The sequence below is a fragment of the Paroedura picta genome, chromosome 6 (assembly GCF_049243985.1).
Source record: "Paroedura picta isolate Pp20150507F chromosome 6, Ppicta_v3.0, whole genome shotgun sequence".
Lineage (NCBI taxonomy): Eukaryota > Metazoa > Chordata > Lepidosauria > Squamata > Gekkonidae > Paroedura > Paroedura picta.
Window position 1 is genome coordinate 18109766 of NC_135374.1, and position 22202 is coordinate 18131967.

The 22202-nt window shown below is 44.8% G+C and overlaps 1 protein-coding gene across 7 annotated transcripts in view; it reads left to right on the forward strand.

The window, feature by feature from the left end:
• Positions 1-22202, forward strand: part of GRIA4 (glutamate ionotropic receptor AMPA type subunit 4) — a 267054-nt gene that overhangs the window by 226233 nt on the left and 18619 nt on the right. For 4 of the 7 annotated variants that reach the window (XR_013231722.1, XM_077341547.1, XM_077341550.1 and 1 more), the window contains exon 14: positions 21187-21301. The exons of the other annotated variants lie outside the window; for them this stretch is intronic. Coding sequence is in view for 3 of the 4 variants with exons in the window: in XM_077341547.1 (XP_077197662.1) it covers positions 21187-21301 (115 nt within the window). In the remaining variant the exon portion in view is untranslated. The remainder of the gene's footprint in view (positions 1-21186; positions 21302-22202) is intronic. 7 annotated transcript variants of the gene reach the window in all.

A 22202-nucleotide genomic window follows, 5' to 3' on the forward strand; every position in this document is an offset into this window, starting at 1 on the left:
CCGGCCAAACTGTTTGGCAGGATCGTCAAACTTCTTTCCAGCAGTCCTGGACTGATGCTGTGGAGAGTCAGCTCTTCACAGCAGCAGCTGTTTTTCGGACTCCAATGGAGCCAAATTGATTTGGGTAAACACAAATCATGGGAACCAAATTTAGTTGGGGTTAAAATTAATGAAACCTCACACTTCATAATAAATTATTGATTTATTTACTTTTACATTTATACCCTGTCCCTCCCCGGAAGCCCAGGTAACTCGCAAGAAATGTTCAAAATGTACATTTGTCAAATCAGTTTTAAAACTCCAAAATTCATAACTACAATTAAAATCAACTCCATTTATTTATTTCACCTTAAGGCCACTGCCTCTTTATGAGATACTTAGATGATTACAGAGTGCAGTTCAGAGTTTACGTATAGGAGATATACAAAGACATTTTCTTGAAAGGTAGGTTTTCTATACCAATATGAACTTAATTTTATTAGTCACTCCATTTATGCCCTTCTCGGGAAAGACTCTAGCAAGGGAACAACCAGTGTGGGCAGTACTAAACTCATTGCTTGGGTTAAAATCCAAAGTCAAGCTTCTATTTGGGTCACTAGCTATGTTGGCTCCATTTAAATAGCATATGAAACAATAGTGTCATTAAATTGACTGAAACCAGTGTGATTGTCTGAAAACCAGTCACTCAGGAACTGAAACCATTATTGGAAGAAGAGCCACATTTAATTGAGTGATGATGAGGAGCACTGTCAAGTAGCGGCTGGTTTATGGTGACCTCTTGGGTTCTTCCAGGCAATAGACTAACAGAGGTGGTTTGCTATTGTCTGCCTCAGTGTAGACACCTTGGAATTCCTTGGTGGTCTCCCATCGAAGGACTAACTAGGGCCAATCCTGCTTAGTTTCTGAGCTCTGATGAGATCAGGCTAACCTCGACCATCCAGGTCAGAGCACATTTGTAGTTACAGTTATAGAACTATAGGTATAGTTTTGTGCTATGTTGGAATGCAACCTCTCTCTCCCTATATTTGTCCCGTCCTTTACTTGTTGAGATCCAAAGAGGAAAGCTTTACTCGGGCATGTTTCCTCATGCTACCTTCCCAGAAGGCAGAAAGGAAGCAAGAAGATCTGCATTGAGCCACACAAGACTTTCAGTGATCATCTGAATGCAGGTCCACTGTTTTAGTTATTTGTTTGTTTATTTGTTTATTTATTTAATTGTATTGCTATACCGCCCATTTCTTTGCACTGAACATTATATAACTTTGTTGTTGTTTGGTGCGAAGTTGTGTCCGACCCATTGCGACCCCATGGACAATGATCCTCCAGGCCTTCCTGTCCTCTACCATTCCTCAAAGTCCATTTAAGTTTGCACCAATATAACTTACATGGAACCTTCTATAACTTACATGGAACATTTACAAACTCTTCATAGATAATCTAAAGGAATGTTTTGTCTGATCTGAGGCATTCCCTATCAGTGTCAGGTCAGCAGTGAAATATTCCTCACGATTTATCCTTATGTAGGCCAAATTTTAAAAGAACCTCAGCAATCTCTAGAGTAGGGGTGGTCAAACTGTAGCTCTCTACAAGCATCTAGAGAGCTAGAGTTTGGCCACCCCTGCTCTAGACTAACTTTGATTTTTCAAATAATGCTTAAAGTGCAGTGGTAAAATGGTAGAGTATAAAGCAACCAGGTCTTTCTCAACTCGGTTTTTGTGAAACCCTGGGGTTTCTTGACAGCCCTGGAAGGGTTTCCTGAATGGGTGGGAGTTATTTAATTTTGTATATATTTGGTACATTTGTTAAATATTTATCAGGTGATATGATCATACATGGTTATGTCAACCTGCCCCTCTCTCCCAACATTGCCAGTGATGGGCCTAGAGGGGGTGGGAAGGGGCGGGGCCCAAGGTGGGCATGTAAACAACTATGCTTCCCAACTTTATTCTGAACTATTGCACCACTTCTGCAGTTTCTTGAGGCCTGAAGAATGTTTCAGAGGTTTCTCAATGGTAAAGAAAGTTGAGAAAGGCTGGTATAAAATGTATGCAAGTGAGTTGCTTCCATCTTAAACAATGCTAGCTGTTCCCCATGCCTTTGAAAGCACTTAGGCATTGTTTTGGCAAGAATGAAATTACTTCCAGGATTTATTTATTTTTAATGTCTGTTGTAAAATGTAGCTGAATTGCAATGTTAGTCAATTATTAAAGGAAAAATACTCTACTTTGTAAAATAATAATAATAACTACAATAACTTTATAGGCTGCCCTTCTTTAGCAGGCTCAGGGTAGATAACAATATCAAAATATTTTATACACACTAATCTAATGATTTATAAACCATAAAACATTCATTACATAGATTTAGATTAGGTTTTTGAATTAATTAAATGGGTTAAAAGCCGTCTCTTCATATAATTAAAATCCTTCTCATTGTAGGGGCTTGGTCGGTGTTTGGGTGGATTTTTTCATGGCGGTTCTCAGTTGAGTTTTCGGATAAGGAGGCCAGTATATTGATGCAGTTAGTTTCTTGGCAACTACACGCCTGGAGGAACGGCTCTATAAAGGGCTCTGTATAACCCACAGTTAATACTATAGTCACAAATTGTTGCAGCTTCTTGTGATCATCTGCTTGCCTCGCTTAGAGATAACTGATTATAACGGCATGCCTGTTCCTGCCAGATTATATCAAAAGCATAACAGAACTTGGGCCAGGCTCTGTTTTCACGGCCAGATTAACCACATAGGGAACCATCTTGCAAAATAATTCATGGGCACACGGCACTGAGAAATAAACAATGAAAATCACCCACTTTAGTTCTAAGCATGTGAAATGTTATCTCTTTCCAGGGCTCAAGTACTGCAGGTTTTCGTGCAGCATTTCGCCTTTCAAAGCAAGGCCTTCCAGGTTTCTCTAAATGGCAGGAAACATTGTTGTCATTGGCCATGATAGCTCAATGTAACTTCAGGATACTAATCACTGGGAAAGAAATAATAGGGGGGGGGGGGCAAGGGTTTGAATGCTTCCTAGAGGCACCTGGTAGACCTCTGCTGGACACAAAGCACTGAACTGAAACCAGCCTTGGTCCGATCCAGCTTTTACTTTTACAGCACCTTCCAGGTGCTCAAGCATGTTAATGCATAAGAGAAGCTTAAGACCGGCTAGCTAGCCTAGTGATCTGGCGGTCTTCCTCTCGGATCACAGCTAGGAACTTTGCAAAGTTCACCAAAACCAAGCAGCATCTTTGTGCATGCATTTTAAGCTAGTGGGTTGAGCCCAAGAGCGCTTCATTACTAATCCAGTTGGGAAACTACAGCCTTAACATTTGTGATGCACTCCTCCCCTGAGCAGTGCTGCCAGGTTTGTTTTCCATAGGGAAAGAGGTCACTGGGCTGCTGCCACACAAGGGTGGTAATTCCCTGTTATGGATTCACTGCCAGTGCAATGCAGATTCACAGCTGCAACAGTTTGCTCCACAGAGGCTGCTTGTTGCCATGCAGAAGGGAGCTGAGATGCCTACAGCCTCTCTTAAAATCAGACACCCACTCAGTCCAGAACTATGGGGAAAGTTTGGATGTTCAGTTTGGATTGGGATTGTAACATGCATGAAGAAAGGACGTCATCCTTGCCCCCTACTGTTTTCCCAAACTGGAACTGTCCTGCCTGGCTACTTTAGGAAAACCCATGCTAGATTATGTGGCTTTTCCCTCACTCTCTTTTCATATCCCACTTGTTTATATCACTTCAGATCTGAAATCCCTTTCTCAGATCTTTTGAACCGTCAGTACCAACAAACTAGTCTGCTACTAGAATCCTCATTCTTTTAAACCATTTTTTTTTCAGTAAGAAAGACTAGCTAGCATGAGTGTTATCCCTCCCTGAAACCATTAATCTTAATGCATCAATGTCTGAGGACACAATACTTATAAAATAAATCAGTAAAAGCAACCTTTGAGAAACACATAGAACTCAGAATATTCATTTCTCTTGAACTTTGAAAAAGGAGGCTCAAAGTGGCTTACAGCCACCTTCCCTTTCCTCTCCCCACAACAGACACCCTGTGAGGTGGGTGAGGCTGAGAGAGCCCTGAGATTACTGAAGAAGAAGAGTTGGTTCTTATATGCCACTTTTCTCTACCCAAAGGAGGCTCAAAGTGGCTTACAGTCGCCTTCCCTTTCCTCTCCCCACAACAGACACCCTGTGAGGGAGGTGAGGTTGAGAGAGCCCTGATATTACTGCTCGTTCAGAACAGTTCCATCAGGACTGTAATGAGCTCAAGGTCACCCATGTGGCTGCATATGGAGGAGGAGGGGGGAATCAAACCCCGCTCACCAGATTAGAAGCTGCCACTGCTAGCCTCTACACCAAGCAGGCTCAGTGGGCATTTTAGGTTTAATCAAGCCTGAACTCTCTAGAAGCTAAAATGACTATTAGGAGAAGACAAGAGTCACTGGAAAAGAAAACACTCGGGAAAGTGGAAATGACTTGATAGCACTTCACACATAGACAAACACACACACACAATCCTTTTAGTACTGCCTCCCTTCCCTAATTCACTTTATAAATTCGTACCTATCCTAGCCCTTCCTATAATGACCTTCCTTTCCAAAACATCTACCCTGTTCTCCTCCTTCTCATCCTCTCCCATATAGGTCCTGGCTCATCACATCCGCTTCGTCCAGACAGAATACCTCTTTCCTTCCCTACTACAAGAGCTATCTTGGCATAGTGGTTAGGAGCTCCGACTTCTAAGAGAACCAGTTTGGTGTAGTGGTTAGGAGTGCGGACTTCTAATCTGGCACGCCAGGTTCAATTCTGCGCTCCCCCACATGCAGCCAGCTGGGTGACCTTGGGCTTGCCACGGCACTGATAAAACTGTTCTGACCGGGCAGTGATATCAGCGCTCTCTCAGCCTCACCCACCTCACAGGGTGTCTGTTGTGGGGAGAGGAATGGGAAGGCGACTGTAAGCTGCTTTGAGCCTCCTTCGGGTAGGGAAAAGCGGCATATAAGAACCAACTCTTCTTCTTCTTCTTCTTCTTCTTCTAATCTTGTGAACCGGGTTTGATTCCCCGCTTCCCCACATGCAGCCATGCTTGACATAGAAGCAAACGAAGCTGATAGAAGGTCCTTTTCACTGAACAAACCTGAGTTTGTAGCTCCAGATAGCAACCCCAAGCTAAGCAGGGCTGAATGTATACTTTATCAACAGCAGTTCAATCTTGCTGCACTAAGCTTCAATTTATTAATTAACTCTCATCCAACCCATTACAATTTCCAGATTTACCATTTCCAAATGCTCCTTCTACATTCAATTGCGTAACCTGGCTAGTGGCCAGTATACAAATAGCAGCTTTAAGCACACACAAGGGCTTAAACTTTTCCAGTATGAGTTGTGGCCCCCATTCCAGCCCCCCTGCTTTGAACAGTAGACCTCCACACTGCGAGAATCGACTTCTGAAAGTCCGTCGTATTTCAAAAGCTGTTTCCATGGGGGAAGGAGCTGCTGTTGAGCCAATGCAAGCCCAAGCCCTCTGCTGTTAAATTTTGTGAAGAGAAATATGCTATTTCGGCCTTGCCAAACACAGAAGAATCTGTACAATTTCCCAGGTTCCTGTTTTATCTGTTGGTGAAGACAACAGAAGGAACTGAGCAATAACAGCTGGATCCTGATGACAGCTCTGAAAACACAGCTGTTCCTGGTCAGACATATACAAACGTAAAAAGTCTTGAAAATGGGTGGGAAGGAATCATGTCCTCTTGCACCCCCAAAGGCCAACTCCTAATGTTCTGTGAGAGCTGATAGTGGGGAATTAGTCCAAGCAAACAGCAGGAAGAATAATAAAGCCCCCTTGGTGGTCCAAGCAAATTGCTCCAAGACTTTAAAGCATTTTGAGGAGCAATGGGAGAATTTTAAAAACAGAAAAACAAAACAAAACAGCATGATGTCATAAAGGTTTCAGCAATTCCTAGAGATGCTAAGTTTACCCAGACATGATGCCAGCCCTTTCTAGAAATCTCAAAAAACTCCATGGTTTAACCACAAAGACTCCAGTAATTCCTAGATAGGCATTATGTCATTTCTGGCTTGTTCCCAGAAGTGGTGCCTCACCAACAATCCCGCCCATGCCTTTTTCCCTTTGGTCTCTGGCTGATTATGGGCTAGAGCAACCTTAAATAGATTGGCCTGTTTGAAATATAGATGTTGGTGATGTCCACAAGAAACAAACCTGATATTCAAACTTAGTACAACAAAATGTGAGTCCAATGGCACCTTTAAGACCAGCAAAGATTTATCCAAGGGGTGAGCTTTCATGTGCATGGACACTTCCTCCAACAATGGAACAAGAATCATAAGAGGACAGATATAAGGAGAGAGTAAATTAGTAGTAAATTGGTAAGCAGTGCCACAACAAATATGCAGCATGGTGACAAAGATTGTCTGGTTCCTTGCTGGAATAACAAAATCACAGAATCATAGAGTTGGAAGGGGCCATACAGGCTACCTAGTCCAACCCCCTGCTCAAGGCAGGATCAGCCCTAAGCATCCAAAAGCATCCAATAAAAGTGTGTATCCAATCTTTGCTTGAAGACTTCCAGTGAGGGGGAGCTCACCACCTCCTTAGGCAGCCTGTTCCACTGCTGAACTACTCTGACGGTGAAATTTTTTTTCCTGATATCTAGCCTATATTGTTGTATTTGTAGTTTAAACCCATTACTGCGTGTCCTTTCCTCTGCAGCCAACGGAAACAGCATCCTGCCCTCCTCCAAGTGACAACCTTTCAAATACTTAAAGGGGGCTATCTTTCAATCTGCCCTTTGCAAAAAACATGGGGGATATAAAAATGTTAAGGTAGTGATTAATGGCAGTTGTGGAAAGAAGCAATTAAAAGAGACGTTGCTAGTCCCATCGTCTCCACCCAAGCATCCCCACAAGTGATAAGCCCTGCTCTGCTTCCTCTCCTGTCCAAAGACCAGGGAGAGAGAAACGTAGTTTGATGGATCTGTTCATTGACACATGGATCCAATTCCTAATGTCATTGTTTGGATTCAACAGCATGTTGATTGGCTTCCAGTCTGCACAGTTTGTATCATTAGACTTGACAGCTGTCTGCTTGTACAGGCTTTACTGAATACATTGCTTTGTATGCCAAGAGGTCATGGGAAGGTCATGTCTTACTAAATATGTTACATTTCAAATTCATTGTTGTGGCCACTGTGCAGTCCCACATGCCCAGTTGCTGGCCAGCCACAGGGAAGAGGTTCCCCTGAATTTCTGAAGATGTTTCTAGGGTTTGGAATGTTCTCCCTCCCCTCAGTCTATGGAGATCCCTTTTCCTACCTAAAGGGTCATGTGACAGAGGCAGGGTGAGCACTCCTTCCCTCCGTTCTCTTCTTGCCACCGGGAGGCGAGGACATGTCCCTAAGCTGCTGCTTCATGGGGCTTCAGGAATAAAGCAATGAAGTTTTTCCATGGAGAACAGTGAAGGGTTTCACCTACAACTTCGTAGAATGGCTCTGTTTAAGAAACGCAGGACAAATTTGCCCCCAAATAATGATCATACCTTATGTGTCCTATGTGTGGAAGAGGGCCACAATACAGCCACATCATGTGCCCAGCTGGTAGATGCCTTACTCCTGAAGCATATGAGGGGAGACCAGCAAGACTTAAATCTGTGCTTTGGGGGGAAAGCTCTGAGCACCCCAGACCCCCACTGGGAAAAGGGGACTCAAATGGATAAGGGTGAGAGGGCCCATTCTGAGACTTCAACACCGACATTCTCCTCATCAGAGCCACAAACTCAAGTCTTGCCCTGAGATCAGCATTAGAACCACCTCTAAAAAAGGTTACAAAGCTAGCCTAGCATTCACATTGCAGTCCAGCCCAGTCACTTCAACCATCGGTCTCTCCTCAAAGTCAAGGATTGACGCTCATGATCTTCAAATCAAATTCCCCCCCCCCCCCCAGTGCTACAATTCACCACTGGGACTCGATGTCAACTCATTTTTGCATCTGAAAATGCCCTCGCCATTGAGAAGGATACCAAGGCCCCCCAGTTTCCCCAGACAAAGGGCAACCAGAACTACAGCCACCAAATCAGTAGCAATCTCAACAAAATCCATGGGGCCGAATTCCATTCATGACGCCACTGAAGTGGGCACAATGGGCACCTCCAAAGGCTCTATACATGGCAACCTGTTATTCCATGAGATCCATATGGTACCATCAGGAACAATTCCACTCTGATGGGAGGTTCTCTCCTTCATGGTTCTGACTTGGAGGATACACTCGGCCACGTTTAAGAAGCAGGCTCAGAGAGGACTTCAATATCATCTCATTATATGGTTACTGACACATTATCTCCCTCTCCATTAGAGGATCTTAAGATGTATTCAGAGCAGTTGGTTGGAATGGTGAAACCCTTGCGGCTAGAGTTTAATTCTTCAGAGATGCAACCATCTGGCCCTATAGAGAAGGTTTTGTACAGCCCCAACTCATGTGGCACTCTCACTGTTGCAAGGGAAATAGGACATAGCTTTGGCCATCTGGGCTAAACCCTCCTCATCAGCAGCATTGTCAAAGGAGTTGGAAAACCTCTACAGGTTCAGGTTAGAAGACTGTGACTACTTGTTTCTCCACCTTCACGCAAACTCCATAATTTCAAAGGCCTTACCAGCCAAGTGAAGAGCTAAAAGTCATTTACCACCATTCCCTTGATAAAGAAGGCAGAAGATGTGCTGGGAAGAAAGATCTACTCATCTAAGGCTATGGGACAGAGGATGATAATTTTACAATGGTCATGGGCCACTATCTAATGTTACTATTGGAAAAGATGTCACAGTTTCTTGAGCTGCTGTCTGTTAATAATCAGAATGTGGCTATTGTCTTTATTTAAGAAGGGCAAAAGGTTAGATAAACAGCAACTCAATGCTGAGAGGCATGGACCGGATTGTAATACCAAGTCAATGAACTCTGGCATTGCCATATGAAGATATGCATGGCTATACTCCTCAGCTCTTCCACTGGAGAGAAGAGCCAAAATAGAGGATCTCATATTTGAAGGTCAAGACCTATTCAATGAGCAAACCTATGTGGTTTTTGATTGAATTAGGAAGTTATTCCAAATCCCTAGGCATAATTATTGACACCTGATAAACAAAGGTACTTCCTAAGGTATACCCAGAGGTATCCCCAATCAAGTGCTCCAAACCAACAGTGCTCCAAACCAACTCTTCTGTGTGCCAAGATTTGCCTCTCAGTCCCTGCAGCCTCACTCACTCAGAAAAATAAATATAAAAAAGCAGCTTTGTGCTCCATTCCCCCCCCTCCCCACTTGCTTTGGCTGTAGAGGAGACCAACAGCAGGAAATAAAACCTCCTCCAGCCTTGTGCTCCTTCAATGCCAGCTGTAGCTTCACATCATTGTTTCAATTAGAGGGAAAACAAAGGTGGAAAATCCAGGTTCAGATCGATCTGAATTCAGCAGGATTGACAATGGGGAAAAAATGTGAGTGCAGAACCAGCCCTGGTGCATGAAACGTACTCCTTTTTTATTTAAGAAATACATGATTCAGAAGGGATAGAAACTTGTTTATATGCTTCAAAGGGTCAAATAAAGGGAGAGCTGAATCAGTGCATCACTCTCCTGCTGGGTGGTTTTCAATCCAAACAGTTTATGACAATGCTAAGGTTTCGTGCCTAGGGTCCTGAAAAGTTCACTCAGTGAGCTTGGGTGTCTTCAGCAGCATGCTGTGTCAGAGTGGTGCTGGAGGACATCTTCAAGGCAACAACTTAGTCCACTCCCTCTATGTTCATCAAGTACTAGTCAATGGAGTGAAGCTACAGCAGGAAAAGTTGTGCTACAAGAGATTTTCTATTGATCACCCTGCATCCTCTTCCTAGGGTAGGTGAGCTTGCTATTCTCTGATGTGGGACTGCATAAAATTCATGATGATGAAAATGAAGTTGCACTGACCTGTAACTGGTGTTCAGTGCAGGCACACATCCCTCCCTCCTTTCCCTGCTGTGGACTGCCAAACATGCATGGGCCTCCTCATCACAGCAAAGGGAACTGAGGGAAGGAGTGTTTGCTCTGCCTCTGTGATGTGACCCTTTGGGTGGGATAAGGATCCTCTGTAGACAGAGTAGAAGGAAAGCACCCCAGAGCCTAGAAACTTCTTCAGAAAAGCTTGTAGGTTCTTCCCCATGGCTGGCCTGCAATCAAACAGTCCCATGTGTGCCTGCATAGAGGGCCACTCAATGAATAATGGTGACAGGTAAGTTCAACTCAATTTTCTTATGAAGCAATCTGAGAAAACACAATGAGCACATTGTTTGAGATCAGGGCAGTTTCCTGCCTTTACTATTAATCAACTGCATCAGTCAGTGTCACAGGACAGAATGGGGATCTGTGAGCCTGTAAGCCTGTGAAGTGTTAATGTTTTGCATATTCAAAGAATGTAGCAAACAGCAGGCAGGGGTAGACAATGGTACCCCTGGTAGACAGGGAGGAAGCCCTAGAAAAATAGTACATGCATGCACAGACGGGCTTGTTTGTAATTGCACAACTAAATTGAACAAATTGTTCAAAGACAACTGTACAGTTTGCTGAGCATCGGACTGCTCTGTTCGCAATTTGTAGATAGCCTGTGAAATGAAGTAGCAGGTGATTTAGCATCCCTGGAATCAAGGCACCAGCTAAGGGCCCTGTCTTTAATAACCCTTTCACAGCTTTGGCTTCTTAAAAGATTAGCATATACAGCCAGTGTTGTCATTGGTGACTATAAGCTTTGCTGACCACTGCTCTTATGAATACGCAGTGCAACATGCATAAATAGGTTGGATCCAGCCAGGGGTTCCGCATAGAGAGAGAGAGAGTTTTATCCAATTCCCATACTTATTAAAAACATCCAACATGGATGTTGTCTATGCAGATTTTGTCATAACCCCTAGAATAGTGTTTTTTTTTTTGGCAAACAAAGGTGATTTCTCTTTTTCACCATTAGGAAAGGTGATCAGATCCAGCCCCATGACCTTTACATCTCTCATGTTGTTCCCTTTCCTGTCTTGTTTTAAATGATGCAGTACTATAAATCCGACTTTCTCTCTCTCTTAACACACACACAACGAATAGGATTCACACCGACTCACACATAGTTCTATCATTTGATGGGCCTCCAAATATTTCCTTCTTTCGCCAGCTAGTAAAATAGTAATACAGCCTGTTTGGGTCATTCAAGTGTAAATTGTCTTTAAATAACTGTTGTTATATCAGGAGCTGTCTGCACATTACGTGACAGCAAAATTATATTTCTGTCGGAAGGTACACTTGTGATTGAAGATACACGTCAGTAAATCTTGGCTCTCCAATGACTGTACCTTGTACACATCAGTCTGTTTTTAAAAGTGTTTATCTAATGCATACATCAAGGTTTCTGGGTGAACACTGTAGATATATACCTAAAAAGGGTTGTGGATGAACCAGCCCTCACTGAATAACAATTAATTTGGTGCCTGCTGTTTCATCCATGCTGTTTTTTGCAAGGACTTTTTTTTGTATTAATTGTATCTAATCTGATTCCTGCGCCTTCTCTCAGTATTTTCATCGTACCGAAAGCAAAAAAATTCATGTGCTGAAGAGCAGAAAATTACAGTCCTATGAAACATAAGGGATGTTATTTTGAAATTTCAGAAAGCCTTCAACACCAGAAGGTTTTCTTTCTTCCTCTCACCCAGAAACACGACGTCACTGTTTTGAGAGGAAGGACAGAAGGAGGTAAGAGGAATGTTCTCTTTCAAAGACAGGAAGCTGCCATAAACAGAGTCAAAACATGGGCTCATTTAGCTTTGTGTTGTCTGCTTGCAGCTCTCGGGATGTCAAGCAGAGAAGATTCTTCCTTCACATGTCAGGCTTTTGGCTTCGGTCTTAGAAACATTGTCTTTATCTATTGTTGTGGGCTGCTTTGGGTTCCTATTTTGTGAGGAACAAAGCAGCCTTCTAAATCAGGGGTAGTCAACCTGTGGTCCTCTAGATGTCCATGGACTACAATTCCCATGAGCCCCTGCCAGCGTTTGCTGGCAGGGGCTCATGGGAATTGTAGTCCATGGACATCTAGAGGTGTCAGACGTTGCAAGGACTCACAACAAGCTTCTTAGAATAGAAAGCATTTATTGAGAGATACTTCATACACCTAGACTAGAGAAGTCAAATCTGCCTGAGGACAGATTTGCTTCTTCTTATCAATACAGTTCTCCCGCCCAAAACTTGAAAGTTCCCAAGGGAGGGAGGAAGAAAGAGGAGACAGTGTTACTTTTCACATGTCCTTGGCTGTCTCCGGGCCCAGATAAGATGTTATGGTTACAATATGCAGACCCAACCAAGGGCTTCAAAGGAGAGAACATTCACAGCTTCCAAAGATAATAGCTACGACAACATAGTTTCGGTTTTAAGGCAAGCATGCATAATATATGGGCCTGGGGGCCCCAGGCACAGAACTACAAAGGTCAGCCTTTACTGTCATGGAGAAACTCAGGCTAATTCATGGCAGGGTTTTCTAACAATCCTGACAAGAGGACCACAGGTTGACTACCCCTGTTCTAAATGATTTAGAACAAATAAATGCATCTGGGGCTGTTTTTACATAGTAACACATGAAGCTTCCTTGTTCTGGGTCAGGACATTGGTTCCTCAAGGTCAGTCTTGTCTGCCCAAATTGACAGACGCTCTCCAGAGCCTCAAGCAATGGTCCTTCACATCGACCGCAGCCTGATTTTTTTAAAAACTGCGAATACTGACAGTAGAATCTGGGACCTTCCGCATGCCAAGTGGATACTGTGCCACTGAGCCATGGCCTTTTCCCTAAGCATGTTTTCCAACACAGGAAGTAGAATTTTAAAAAAGGAAACCCTGAAAGAAAGGGAACAACAACAGCAAAAGCAAGGAATACTTAGGAAATATGAGACTTGTATCCAGGAGCTTAATAAAATTATGCTGCTGACAGGGAAATCCAGAAATGGGGAAGTACTCACATCCTGCTAAAATGGTATGGTAAGAAAAGCTCCGATATCACATACGCACAGACAAATCCAGTTCTCCCGTACCGAAGTTCTCGTTCTGTTGCATCTTCATGTAATCCAAAGCCACGTGGGCTCGCCTGACCAAGCATCAGTGTTTAAACATAGCTTTGGATGGTAGGATCAATGGGTTTAGAAGAACGTAGCTTTCTTTAGGATTTCACTTCTTGGTTCCAGGATAGACAGACAGACAGATTTAAAAACACACCTGGAATTCTCCCAACATTTCAGGAGCGTTTTAGGCTTCAGAGAGGGACAAAGTTGGACGGCATTCCACACACATTGAATAATGCACTTTCAATGCGCTTTAGAAGTAAGTTTTCCTGTTCTGCACTGGAAAAGCCAGCTGCAAAAGCACATTGAAAGTGCATTATCCTGCTTGTGCGGAATGGGCTCCTCTGACCCCAATGGCCTTTTAACATTTTAAAAAAGAAGGGTAGAGGGAGGCATCGTGCATTGGGCAGGCTGTCATCAGCCTACTGGTTCCTCTCTGGTGTCTCATTGCAGCCAGTATCTTCTCAGGAACAGCCGCTGGAGCCCATCCGGGCCCTGACAGCTGGAGAGCAACTGCCAGGGTTGGATAATCTGACAGCAGAGGGGTTTTCCTACAGGGCATGATTTTGGAGTTCCAGAATCCCCAAATCCAAACATTGTGCTCGAAAATGACTAAAATGCAAACATCCCCCCCCCTCCAGCTTTCAATATACCGGCAAGCATGCCCTGTAGAATTCCCCGAACACAAAATTAAGGAAAATTTTTTCCAGCAACTCCCTTATTCTTAATTCTTTGCATGTTACTGTGTTTCATGACAGAATTCTGTACGACCAGGAAGGATGCATATCTTCAACTGGAACAGATGCACTTAGGTCTGATCAATGTCGAGAGATCTCTGCTCGAAAGCGTCTTTGCAAAAGTATTCTTTTAAAACGTTACCGGCAAACGTTAGAATCTTGTCCTGAAGAACTAGGTTTCCTTATTCTGCAAAGCCGAAAGCGGCTTGACAAATTGACTCGCGCGCCTTAATCATGAAAGCAGTGTAAAACCAAAAGTGTTTTTTACATGGCCTCCTAGATGTCACAAGGAATGTAATGTGTTAGATTGGTAACCAATTTAAGCTTAATTTCAGGAAATGATAGGCGCTTATAAGTCCTCATTTACTCCTCCATTCCTTTTTTATGTCCATTTTGTTCTTGTTGTCGTTTGTCGTTGTGCTGTGAGTTTGTCCACGGACATGGCTAATGGTCCTACTAAATAACCCTCTCATAAATAGGCTTTATGGGCTGTTTCAATTACTGTTTTAGGACTGTCGTCAGCTGTCACACCTTCCTCAAAAAAGTAAGTGGAACTTTGTTTTTGCTTCCTGGTTTTTCAGCGTAAATGTTGGCCAGAGTGAGTCGTTTGTCCTCGTAGACTGAACCTTTTTTCTTCTGTTTTTTAATTAAGGTGGGAGGGCTGTAAAGCAAAGCTTTTAGGTTAAGAGATAACAGACGTGATCCCCCATGATGTCTTTAAAACCAACAAGGTTTTATTCAGGCACATAAAAGCTTATGCCTTGATTGAAATTTGGTTGGTCTTAAAGGTGCCACTGGCCTCAAACTTCATTCTCCTGCTTCAGCCCAGCCCAGCTACCCACCTGAACTGATCCCAAATAAAATCAGAGTCCAATAGCACCTTTTAAGACCAACAAAGGTTTATTCAAGGCGTGAGCTTTCGAGGGCAAGCACTCTTCGTCAGACTAAGAACTGACCATCATAACAGTAGGAATATATAAGCAAAAGTTAATCTTGTTACATTAGTAAACTGTGTCACAGCAACCAAATACAGCCACATGATAATTCCCTGCCAAACCAGCCCCTCAAACCCATTTGTAGATCACAAGGACATGTTAGAAATAAAACTGTCAAAGCCAGTGATCCGCGGCTTTAGAGGATATGTTTATTTGTTTGGTTGTCTGTAGCCTTCCTTTCTTATTGAGGCTTAAAGCAAATTACACAGTGTACGTCAATGCCATCCTTTCTAATGAGCAATGTAATAGGACTAGAATTGTGAGAATCTCAACCAAAGAATAAGTATTACATTTATGCACAAAGCAATACTGCATAAGAAGAAATCAATGCAGTGAGAGCCAGGTAAAACAGAGCAAACAGATAATACATACAGTTCACAGTGGCAAAGGCCACAATCCTGTTCCCTTCATAAAAGGCCTTCTGAAACTGTGCCATTATAGTACACAAAATGCTTAAAAAGCAGAACTACCCCTCCCTGGGCACATGATACGCTCTTCCCCACCCCACCCCCTAACACATACTGTACAGATATAGCCTTATTACCTCTTGACAACTGTGTTTTACACAAGATGAGTCGTTTTCCTAGTCTGTGGCAATGAGAAAACACAAGAGTCAAGTATTACCTTAAAGACTAACAAAATTTGTGGCAGGGCATACGCTCTCTTGAGTGACGGCTCACTTCTTCAGGTATCTCAAGACTAGGGCTGGTCTAACCATGCAGCACATGTAGCACATGCTAGGGGCGCCATGTTTCCAGGGGCCCCATATGTTGCCTTCCCCCCATGGATCAAGGCCATATCCGCTCTCTTCCCCCCTTTTCCCTCTTTAAGGACACTGGGAGTGACACCCCTTTCCACTGTGGAAGCCCCTCCACTCCCGGTCTGGCTGCTCCCACTCTGCTAAGGCCCTGCGCATCCTTAAGGTGTCTCTGGTTCTGCAGCCCCACAAATCCTTAAGCCGCTCCTGCTGAAGACTGCATCTGAAGAAGGGAGCACTGTCTGATGACATACATAATTTTTTAGTCCTTATGATGCTGCTGGGCTCTTGCTCTTTACTATTGTGTTTTACGCTGTTTGTGGCACGACTGAAGCTTAGGAAGCTTCCTGAGCTCCTCAGGTAGGCCTTGCCACAAGGTGAGCAGCCACAAGGGAGGTCAGTCCCCAAGGGGGACCTGGTTTTACAACTCATCTCCAGGCGACAGAGATCAGTTCCCCTGGAGAAAATGACTGCTACGGTGGGTGGGCTCCATTGTATTGTACTCCACTGAGGTCCCTCCCCACTCCAAGTCCCGCCCACTCCTGGCTCCACCCCCAAAGTCTCCGGGAATTTCCCAACCCTGAGCTGGCAACCGTAGCAGCCACCACTGAAAACACATGTCCAAGCAGTTGTTGATCTTGCCCATTTGCAGGGTAGCACCTGCTTTGTTAGTGATAGGCAGTGTCTTGAGTCAGAAACCGATGAGCAGCCAATAGAGTGAGTGCAGAACGGGTGTGCCATACAGGCTCAGCTGAGCTGCAACAATATGGACCAACTGGAGCCTCTGAGCTGGCTTCAAGGGCAGATGCATGCAGAGTGCATTTCTGTCCTTGAGTCTCAGTCTTACCAGGACATGGATCCAGGTAGTCAGATGAACTGAGTCAGGGTAGGGCCCGTCTTCCAGCCTTTTGAAAAGAAACCTTTAGAGATTTGTGGGCAGTTCAGTAGACTCATTAGAACAAAGGGTAGTACCGCATTTTGTTCTGCAATTAGGCCGGGTGAATTTGGAAATCAGTACTTAGACGTTCTTATCCAGTCTGGAGTCCTGCAGCCTGATTTACACAAGGAAAGAATCTACTGGATTTTTTGCTCGATGTACTATTCGGGGGCAAAGGGTATAGGACAGTGGTTCTCAAGCTTGGGGTCACAACCCCATTTGGGGGCCACTTGACCCCTTCCCCAGGGTCGCCAGGTTGCCCGCTGCCACTGTGGTGGTGGCAGGAGGCAGTGGAGGCGACGGAGACATGGCAATGGCTGCCTCCCCGCCACCTTGATTGTTCTGTGCACCAGCCGCCACCGAAGTTGGGGTCACGGTGAAGAAAAGGCTGAGAACCCCTGGTATAGGAGGAGGTTAAAACTGTTGGTTGCGATCCAATAAAAAGTGAAGCATTTCCCTTTGAAATCAATGGTTTTGGTGCACCCAGCTGTATGCTTAGTTGGTGGCCCGTTTGCCACACTCCAGTCATTGTTCAGCAATTTAAAGGTAAAGGTAAAGGTATCCCCTGTGCAAGCACCGGGTCATGTCTGACCCTTGGGGTGACGCCCTCCAGCGTTTTCATGGCAGACTCAATACGGGGTGGTTTGCCATTCCCTTCCCCAGTCATTACCGTTTACCCCCCAGCAGCAAGCTGGGTACTCATTTTACCGACCTCGGAAGGATGGAAGGCTGAGTCAACCTTGAGCCGGTTGCTGGGATTGAACTCCCAGCCTCATGGACAGAGCTTCAGACAACATGTTGGCTGCCTTACCACGCTATGCCACAAGAGGCTCTTCAGCAATTTTAGGGCCCGGTTATTTCAGCACATGCTGAAATCATTGAGTGACTGCACTTAAAATTTGCTTTAGCTTTGGTTAGATCATGCTGCTTTCTAGCCACCTCCTAGGTGACCATGGACAACTCCAGTTCAAATAGAACCAATCAGTTATTGTGGGATTGCTGTGTAAAAATCTGTTCCCTCCCATTTCTGATTGGCACTATCAGAGCTAACAGAATTGTCCATTGATGTGGCTGGCGCACACACATAATGACAGCAACATGCATGTCTTTGACTACAATATGTGAGGACCTATAGATGAGGAACCCTGTCCAAGGCCTAAGCAAAGTCAGCGGGAAGCAGGAAAATCAGTGACTAGTAAAATGTGTGTATAGCTGAAACACTTTTAAAAAATCAAGTCACTGTGGCTGCAATGGAAATTTTGAAACTAAGAATCCACAGCGTACCTTAAGCGACATTCTTTCTGCAGAACTTCTGTTTATTAGTCATCCCATGATTCCTAGTGATCCGGATCGATCACTTTAACACCCCAGCATCTATGCATAGGGCACTGTACAGAGTCCCATAAACTCTTCCTACCCCAAGGAATTTGCAGTGTAAATCCAGAAGTCTTGAGGATGGTCTTCTATTACAGAGATCTCACTGTCACATAAGGCCTTCTGGCCATTCTGCCAACCGGGCTATGTTTGCCATGCATCTGGCCCTCATTAAGGGGGGGGGAACACAGATGGAAAGGGTATGATTCTCTTCCACCTTGCTACGTCATTGCAAGAAAGATGCTGAAATTCTCGGCTCGCAATTTCCCAGAATAGCACTGCGTTCTGCTCTGGAAATATTCAAGGGATGGTTTTGGATTATTGCTGGAAACAGAAGAGCTGGCCCCCGACTGCTTAATTAGAAATCCATACTAAAGATCTTTGGTTCAGCAGCAAACGTTTCCTGGAACAAAAGACGGCAAATGAACCATTTCAGCCCCGCTCGTTGGCTCTTCCTTCTTCTCCCCCTTGATCACGAACCGTAATTAGAGCACTTATATAAAATTACATTTGTCAGTTTGCCTGCGAAGTGTAGCCTCAGAGGCTTTCTGCACAAAGAGCAGGCCGCTCTCACTCCGGCCCACAGCTGATAACCCTGGCTTTTGAGTCGCGGGGGCAGACAAGCAATTACATTATCTGTAGTCAAAAACTAATACAAATTTAACGGCCTCGAAAATTAGGCTCAGGTCAATTCCGCTTAGAGAGTTTCCAAAACTCAGTAATGAGTTGGCAGAGATCTGCAGAGGACCCACTGCGAGTGTGGAGGAAAGGCAAAAGGAAGGGGGCGAGGGAAGAGGACAAAGTAAGACCTTCCAAAGGAGATGGGCCATGAAGGTGCCTTCATTGTACGGAAGAAACGTCCAAAGGAGGTAAGAGTAGATGGATCGAGCACAGCAGTGTGGCTTCAAGGAGTGGTTTAAGGATTTGCAGGGCCCCTGGAAGTGCAGGACCTGTAGCATGTGCTGCATGGATAAACTGGTCCTGAGCTTACCGTGTTGTTGGGTTCTCCCTCATGATAGGGATTCACATTCTCTCCATCCACCCCTATGCAATAGAGCCCCCCCCTGCCCCCATAACTGGGTCTATTCAGAGTCCATAAGTGTGTGATTTCTATGTGCCTCCACCCCCTCCCCCATGAATGGCCACAAGAGCTTAGTGGAACCTCAAAAACAGTCTCCCTCTGAATACCAGAGATGGGAGACACAGGGGAGAAGCTACTGAGTGGGGATAAAGGGGCATCACCAAATTCCTAAATTCCAGGGTGTTTTGTCTGATGCAGTACTACAGCATATTACACTATACCCTAGCTTGAATCATATGGACATGATCCATCTAATATTAAGGAGGATTGTCCAATTGAACATTATGTATTTACTAGGGGCAAAGCCCGTTGTCTCCAAGAATACAACGGGCGCTAGAGCTTGGCAGTGGGAAGAGGAAGGGGAGGAGTTGTCCAGTCTGTAAGGGCATGGGGTTGAATGTGTGTGTTGTGTGGGAGATTGTGATGGCATGGTGGCAAAGACACATGGCTTGGCTGTGTCTAACCTCCGGGCAGAGTAGTATTTTAAGTGAGAAGGGGCTTTTCTGTGCCCCCCCCCCCTCAGGCAACTGTTTGGCAGAAGGGGAAAGTCCCTCCCTCCTCAAAAGGAAGGCCCTCAGGCTCCCCTGCATTGCTCTTGGAAAGGCGTCATTCCCTCAGTCAGGGCCTGTCAGAGGCTCCTTCGCAGCAGGCCTGAAGGGGGGGAGGGGGAGGGGAGCACTTTGCAGTCTCCTGCCAGCTCTGTCAGGGTTCTGCTGACCTCTCCCTGCGGTGGTCAGGAGCAGACTGGCAGCCAGACTGTGTGGGTGAACAGGGGCCAATAGGAAGGCGCTTCGCGCGCCTCCCCATTGGCTGCTTGGCCCTGGATGGACACTCGGAGGGCCCAATCAGGAGCCGCTTCGCAGCTCCTGATTGGGCCCTCTGAGTTTTTAACCTGGACAGGGCCCGCCCTAACTCCTCCCCAGGTGGCCTTACCCTTTTATTTAACTGCAGGAGCGGTTAAAGATGTATCTATCTTACAGCATGTGTAATATAGCCAGGAGATCTGAGGACTGTCTGGCAGCCAGGCAAGGGACATTCGGAGTTGGTTTGCCATCTCTTGCCTCCACATCATGACCCCCACTGTTCCCTGGTAGAACTACCACCCAAATCCTTGGAGGTCTCCCATCCAAATATTAGCCACATTCAGTCCTGCTTAGCTTCTGAGACCTGAAGGGATTAGGCTTGCCCGGGCTATCCTGATTAGGATCTCACTGAACAGGCTAAAATGGGTCAAAAAGCATTCACAGTGCAGTCCTAAACCAAGTTACATCCTTCTAAGCCCGATGCCAGGATTCCCCTCTCAGACATGGTAAACCTCTGAATGCCAGTGCCAAGAGGCAACATCAGGGGAATATCTCTGCCTGTGTGCCCTCTAAAGCAGGGTAGTCAACCTGTGGTCCTCCAGATGTCCATGGACTACAATTCCCTCGAGCCCCTGCCAGCAAATGCTGGCAGGGTCTCGTGGGAATTGTAGTCCATGGATATCTGGAGGACCACAGGTTGATTACCCCTGCTCTAGAGTAACTGGACTAGATAGACCCCTGACCTGATCCAGTAGGATTGCAGTGCAGTTTTAATTGGATCGTGTCCATATGTTAGTATGATGGATAGCTTTGAATGTACAGGGGCAGGTCTGGGTTCTGCAATTTTGCTCAGTGTATATCTGTCTAATTCACCCTTTACTGCTATACTTTTACAACTGTGTGCTTCAGCTTGAGAGCGCTGAAATTTAAAACTCTAATTTTATACAGTGAACAATAACACCTCTTGGCTGCTAAGGAAATTGAATCTAGGGCCTTTCATTATTTTTTTTTACTGTCTTCTCTAAACTTATGGGAAAGACAGAAGCCATTTGAGTTAGAAACACAAGTGGAGCTTTATCACCGTATTGTAAATATTGGAGGAGGGGCCCTGTTTTGAATTGGTTTGCCAAAATCATGTTATTCTTATTTAAGAGCTAAGCCATAAAGATGTCATTCTTGAACTGGGAAGGCAATCTTCCCCCCCAAATTGGAAAGTAAGCACATTTCCTCCTATTCACGGGGATGTTGCCATGTGCAAATGAGAGGTTTATTTAGTGCATGGATAAAACAAGCTTTCTTTATTTTCAAGTCCTCATTCCTTCTAACATCTTAACAGCTGTGCAGTTTCTTACAAGATATGTTTTATCGTTTCAAGAAATGCTGTTAACCTCGCAGTTTTAAAACTGAATGAACAAGGCCTCTTGGACAAATTGAAAAACAAATGGTGGTACGACAAAGGAGAATGTGGCAGCGGGGGAGGTGACTCCAAGGTTAGCCTCAATGTCACCACAAGCGGGTAAACAGTATGTCGAGTAATTGGCGCATCTGCTGGGACTCTTCCTCCCCCTGTCCTGACGACCTTGACCGCGTCTTGTGGCACTTCCGGATCAGTGCGGAAAGCAAAGTCCAGATGTATGCAATTACTGTCAAAGCAAAAATATTTGCCTTCTCAGGAGTCCGTCAAGCCGGACTGATTAGCACGGGAGTCTAAATTGTGGGTTGCTTTTCTTCTTCTACTTGCATGTCTTTAAAAACTTGCTTCTTTTTTTTTTAACAATATTCTTCTAGAACAAAGATTTCACTCCAAATGGAAGGAAGGGGGGAGGGAGGGAGGAAGTAAGGAAGGAGAAAGGAGGAAGGGAGGGAGGGAGGAAGGAGAAGGGAGGGAGGGAGGAAGGAAGTAAGGAAGGGGGAGGGAGGGAGGAAGGAAGGGGGAGGGAGGGAGGGAGGGAGGGAGGGAGGGAGGAAGGAAGGAAGGAAGGAAGGAAGGAAGGAAGGAAGGAAGGAAGGAAATGGTGGCAGAAGACTAGTTTGCTGCAGTAGTCAGTGAGTCAGGTTCGGAATCTGGAAGATGTATGCCATGGAACTTTTCAGATGACTTGGACCAGATACTTCAGGGTGCTTTCCCACGTGCTGAATAATGCAGTTTCAATCCACTTCAGAAACTGTTTGCAAATGGATTTTGCCATTTCACACAGCAAAATGCAATTGCAAAGTGCATTGAAATGGAATGAAAGATGATTATTTAGTGTGTGTGAAAAGCAGACATACCATCTCTCTCTTCCTCTCTCTCTCAGCCCAGCCTATCTTCCAGAGTGGTTGTAAGGATATAATGAAAGATGAATATTGATTTTGGAATGGAAAGGGGAAGGTTAAAAAAAAAAAAACTTT